The 6,000-nt window shown below is 39.8% G+C and overlaps 1 protein-coding gene across 1 annotated transcript in view; it reads left to right on the forward strand.

Annotated features, from left to right (window-relative positions):
- Positions 1–5,226, forward strand: part of LOC124265378 — a 29,956-nt gene extending 24,730 nt beyond the window's left edge. The window contains exons 12-13 of the mRNA XM_046700152.1: positions 2,037–2,137; positions 4,232–5,226. Coding sequence (XP_046556108.1) covers positions 2,037–2,137; positions 4,232–4,394 — 264 coding nt within the window. The 3' untranslated portion in view covers positions 4,395–5,226. The remainder of the gene's footprint in view (positions 1–2,036; positions 2,138–4,231) is intronic.
- Positions 5,227–6,000: the final 774 nt, after the last annotated feature.

Raw genomic sequence — 6,000 nt, forward strand, 5'->3', positions numbered from 1 at the left:
TCTCCAATTTGTTAATACCCTTTTAAATCATGATAGATTATGGCCTGATAAAAATGTTCATCATATTAGCAGCTTCATGATGAAACCTGTGTCATGCCGACAATATCTTATTCTCATCTATTTTTGAAATCTTTTGCTAAGTTTCTACATTTTCCGGCATAGCTAGCCTGACTGGCTAGCAAAATTTGGAAACTATTCCCCCACACTGCATTGTAGCACTACAACTGTTATCAACCTGTGTTTAAATATATTAAAGGATGGGAGTTACGATCACCATAGTGCTACGATGATCGTAAGTCTGTGTTGAAGGATGGTAGTTACGATCACCATAGTGCTACGATGATCGTAAGTCTGTGTTGAAGGATGGTAGTTACGATCACCTTAGTGCTACGATGATCGTAGGTCTGTGTTGAAGGATGGGAGTTACAATTACCTTTGTGCTACGATGATCGTAAGTCTGTGTTGAAGGATGGGAGTTACGATCACCTTAGTGCTACGATGATCGTAAGTCTATGTTGAAGGATGGGAGTTACGATCACCATAGTGCTACGATGATCGTAAGTCTATGTTGAAGGATGGGAATTACAATTACCTTTGTGCTACGATGATCGTAAGTCTATGTTGAAGGATGGGAGTTACAATCACCTTTGTGCTACGATGATCGTAAGTCTATGTTGAAGGATGGGAGTTATAATCACCTTAGTGCTATGATGATCATAAGTCTATGTTGAAGGATGGGAATTACAATCACCTTAGTGCTACGATGATCGTAAGTCTATGTTGAAGGATGGGAGTTACAATCACCTTAGTGCTACGATGATCGTAAGTCTATGTTGAAGGATGGGAGTTACAATCACCTTATGTGCTACGATGATCGTAAGTCTATGTTGAAGGATGGGAGTTACAATCACCTTAGTGCTACGATGATTGTAAGTCTATGTTGAAGGATGGGAGTTACAATTACCTTTGTGCTACGATGATTGTAAGTCTATGTTGAAGGATGGGAGTTACAATCACCTTTAGTGCTACGATGATCGTAAGTCTATGTTGAAGGATGGGACTTACAATTACCATAGTGCTACGATGATTGTAAGTCTATGTTGAAGGATGGGAGTTACGATCGTCTTATTGCTACGATGATCGTAAGTCTATGTTGAAGGATGGGAGTTACAATCACCTTAGTGCTACGATGATCGTAAGTCTGTGTTGAAGGATGGGAGTTACGATCATCTTAGTGCTAGAAGCGCTTGTGGATCAGGATCCATTGCCCCATTCCACAATGCGAATGAGGTGCTAAAGTATGGGAGATATGATCAAGTAAGCGCTAGGCCCTGGATCGGCAACATGTCACTTTTTGTAACATGTAACACTGTTGCATGCTTGTAGGACACAAGGCTCTTGTTTTCTTTTAGCAGCACGCAGAGTGTATGAAATAATTTTGAAAAGTCACTGGCCAGAGGGCTAGTTAAGTAAAAATGTTGCTAGCACACATCATACTTCACTGGCCCTGCAAAATATCTATATCAAAATACACATCGGTCAGAATCGGTGTGATGTTTGGCAATTGAAGATGGTAAGTTATTGTCACCCCTTGGAAACAACATAAATCAAACAAACATAAAAACTAAGATTTCTATGTTTATTCCTTATATAGAGGTTGGAGAAAACATTGCTCTAATGTGCAGCTCACTTCTAGAGCATTTGTATTGTAACAGTTCCTAACCTCTTTTGCGCAAAGCTATTAATATTTTTTATAAAGCGATCTTCATGTGTCAAGGGATAGTAAATGCCACGCAACTTTTGCGGAGGGTCTTTTAACACTTTAATAATTGACTTCATCATATTCACGTGCATTAAATAAAGAATACATTTTCAGCTAGCCAGTCGGAATTGCATTAACAATATATTACTGGCCCGATGCACTATCAGCTAGCATTTGCCTAGCGAGCCAGTAGGTATTTTGAACGCTGAGCCACGATGTATTGGATGACGAAGGCAGGAGAGACAATGATGATGTTCTGTGTGTATTGTTCCAGGAACTGCTCTACAACAAGCACCTGTGTCTGGACCCCGCCCGACTGACCGGAATGGGCTTCACATGGGAGAAGCCGGTCTGTGCGTCGACACTCTCAGAGAGGTGGGGACTTAGTCACATTACATTCAGATGGTGTTGAGATTAGATAGCCCTGGACTTCATGTTATATAACATGAACAGGGCTCCAGATACGTTTTCAACATCAGGAGTACGTACTCCATATTTTTTCAATACAGGAGTACTGGAAAACCTTAAGAGTACATTTAGAGTACTGAATGGAATTTAATGGAGTATCAGTAATCTTGTGTTTCGTTTCATATATGCACCACAACATTGCTACGCTTAAGTAGAAAGGTAAAAAAACAATAAAACAATAATGTTTCAGAAAAATACGTCTGTAAATGATTCTAAAACCGTACACCATTGCCGTTGTGCGTATCTTCTACGTTTTCTAAATAATTTCCTACCTTATCGTGCATATTTTTTATATGTACATATGCCGATACGGCCCTTATCTGGAGCCCTGCATGAAGAAATATATTCTATATATGAATATGAATTCCTCTGATAGTATCACATCTGTCCAGTCAAGGTGCTTTATTCAGAAACTGACCAGTTTAATAATGGACCTAGTTTCAGAGTCACATCGTGTTTGGCAGCTTGACTCCTGAATGTATCTAGGGCTTCAGTCCTGCTCCACAACGAAGCACATGTGATACATGTGGTCTCACCTTACACAAAGGAATTTGTTCAAAATTGCCTCTGTCCACCCAGCAGAAAATTGGGTACCTGGTATGATACGATTGTAAACTGAATTTGAACCGGTTGTATTCTCCACAGTGAGTGTTCTTTACTCGTTGACTAGGGGTAATATGCCAGCGCTTAGAGACGAGGGGTAATATGCCAGCGCTTAGAGACGAGGGGTAATATGCCAGCGCTTAGAGACGAGGGGTAATATGCCAGCGCTTAGAGACGAGGGGTAATATGCCAGCGCTTAGAGACGAGGGTAATATGCCAGCGCTTAGAGACGAGGGGTAATATGCCAACGCTTAGAGACGAGGGGTAATATGCCAGCGCTTAGAGACGAGGGGTAATATGCCAGCGTTTAGAGACGAGGGGTAATATGCCAGCGCTTAGAGACGAGGGGTAATATGCCAGCGCTTAGAGAATGCAATGTGCCAAATTTGATAGGTGTAATCAGGACGTAAAGGCCTTGATGGAGTTCGAAAACGGAAACAATGTTACGATTTGTTACAGAGTTATGCCCTTGTCATACTTTTCCCAACTTAGTGCATGGTATCCCCAATGGGGACAGATTTTCTCAGAAACGATTATAGATGGAGAAACCAAATGTAGTATGTGTTTTCAGGACATGAATACCTTGATGTGTTTTGAAAACGGAAACCATGTTACGATTTGTTACAGAGTTATGCCCCTTGTCATACATTTCCCAACTTAGTGCATGGCATCCCCAATGGGGACAGATTTTCTCAGAAACGATTATAGATAGAGAAACCAAATGTAGTATGTGTTTTCAGAATATGAATACCTTGACATATTTCAAAAACGGAAACCATGTTATGATTCTTTACAGAGTTATGGCCCTTGTCATGTGTTTCTGGACTCAGTGTACAGTATCTCCAATGGGGACAGATTTTCGCAGATACAGTTATAGATAGGGAATCCAAGTTTGATAGGTCACTATGGTGTTTTCAGGACATGAATGCCTTGATGGAGTTCAAAAACGGAAACCATGTTACAATTTGTTACAAAGTTATAGCCCTTGTCATGCGTTTTTTAACTTAGTGTACGGTATCCCCAATGGGAACAGATTTTCTCAAAAACCGTTATAGAAGGGGAAACCAAATGTGGTATGTGTTTTCAGGACATGGATGCATTGATGGAATTCGAAAAATGAAACCGTGTTACGATTCTTTACAGAGTTATAGCCCTTGCCATGCGTTTCTTGACTTAGTGAACGGTATCCCCAATGGGAACAGATTTTCTCAGTAACAGTTACAGATAGGGAAGCCAAATGTTGTATGTGTTTTCAGGACATGAATGTCGTAGTGGAGTTAAAAAACAGGAACCAAATAAGAACAGAACACTGTGGCGGGGGATATTGATGACCATGTCTTCTTGTTTATTATATCTTGAATCATACCTGAGAAACTCACCCCCAATTGTACATTTCAGGTGTTGGATGACTTCATCAAGATGGGTCTGTTTCCAACATCGCTGCTGTCGGGGGAGGTGTTCTACAGTCAGCCCGTCGAGGACCTGGTGGATGGGGAGGGAGGCGAGGGAGACACTGGTTGATGCGCACCGCCTCGTCGTAGTACAACCACACAAGATGTAGATGTTTTACTGTCACGTGGGATGATATCTGATTTATACACTGGCTTTTGTATATGTTGGTATGTTGTGTATACTTTGATACTGTGTGCATGAAATGATGACAGGTTGCCTAGCAACTGAAATATTTGTCACAGAAGCTTGTGAAAGTCTATGTTTACTGATGTTACGCATCGATTCCAAAACAAGATTTTGGATAAGACTCTTGTCTACGTCAATGTTTTGCCATGTGTGTTCAGTTTGAAAGCCTACACATTTTATGTATGTTACTCAATATTTGCTAAGGATCTCAGATTTGACTTAAAAGGACTTGGTCCTTAGCAAATGTTGGTCACATAGTGATGATATTAAGATAGAATGTGGCATATACATCAATGTTATTGCAATAACTGTGTGGTTCGTTCAGTGGTTTAGTGTTACTGGTCTCGGACGCTCCTGCACACACTGCAGGCTGGATAAGTTGACAAACACTGGTACTTGGAGTATCAGTGCCCTTTGCCGTCAACATGACCAAGCAAATATAGTTCCAAAGAAAATGAAAACCTACTTTCATTTTGTAGAAATTACAAGTGATCCTGTCTAATTTCAGAACACACATTTTAAATTTACATGCATTCCTGTAACACATTGGGAGAAAGATATCACATTGAGGAAATATGATATCACAGAGGGAAACGTATCTCATCGGGGAAAGTAATACATGACCAGGGGGAAAAGTAAGATATCAGCTGAGGAGGCAGTAAGATATCACTTCAAGAGAAAATATAATATCACCTCAAGAGAAAGTAAGATATCACCTCAGGAGAAAGTAAGATATTACTTCAGGAGAAAGTAAGATATTACTTCGGGGGAAGGTAAGATATTACTTCCGGAGAAGGTAAAATATCACTTCAGCAGAAAGTAAGATATCACATACTGGTAGGTAGAAAATAAAACATTGCTTCAGAAAATATTAAGATATAACATGGGCACAAAGAAAGATATCATTTCAGGGGCTAGTAAGATATCACATGGGAAGAAAGTAAGATATCACACAGGTATAAAGTAAGATATCACACAGGTAGAGAGTAAGATATCACATTGGAAGAAAGTAAGATAACACACGGGTAGAAAGTAAGATATCACATGGGAAGAAAGTAAGATATCACATGGGAAGAAAGTAAGATATCACACAGGTAGAGAGTAAGATATCATGGGAAGAAAGTAAGATAACACACGGGTAGAAAGTAAGATATCACATGGGAAGAAAGTAAGATATCACACAGGTAGAAAGTAAGATATCACACAGGTAGAGAGTAAGATATCACTTCAGGAAATATTAAGGTAATTCAGGAAATATCAAGGTATCACCTTGGCAGACAGATATACCACATGGGAACAAGCAAGGTTATACACATAGATAAACATTGCCATTCAGGGGAAAGTATGGCACAACAAGAGGGACAAAGCATTGTTTGGAGAAAGTATGATAAATAAAACATTGCTTCAGAAAATATTAAGATATAACATGGGCACAAAGAAAGATATCATTTCAGGGGCTAGTAAGATATCACATGGGAAGAAAGTAAGATATCACACAGGTATAAAGTAAGATATCACACAGGTAGAGA

Source organism: Haliotis rubra, unplaced genomic scaffold (genome assembly GCF_003918875.1).
Source record: "Haliotis rubra isolate DU_JTF1 unplaced genomic scaffold, ASM391887v1 Scf976, whole genome shotgun sequence".
Taxonomy (NCBI): domain Eukaryota; kingdom Metazoa; phylum Mollusca; class Gastropoda; order Lepetellida; family Haliotidae; genus Haliotis; species Haliotis rubra.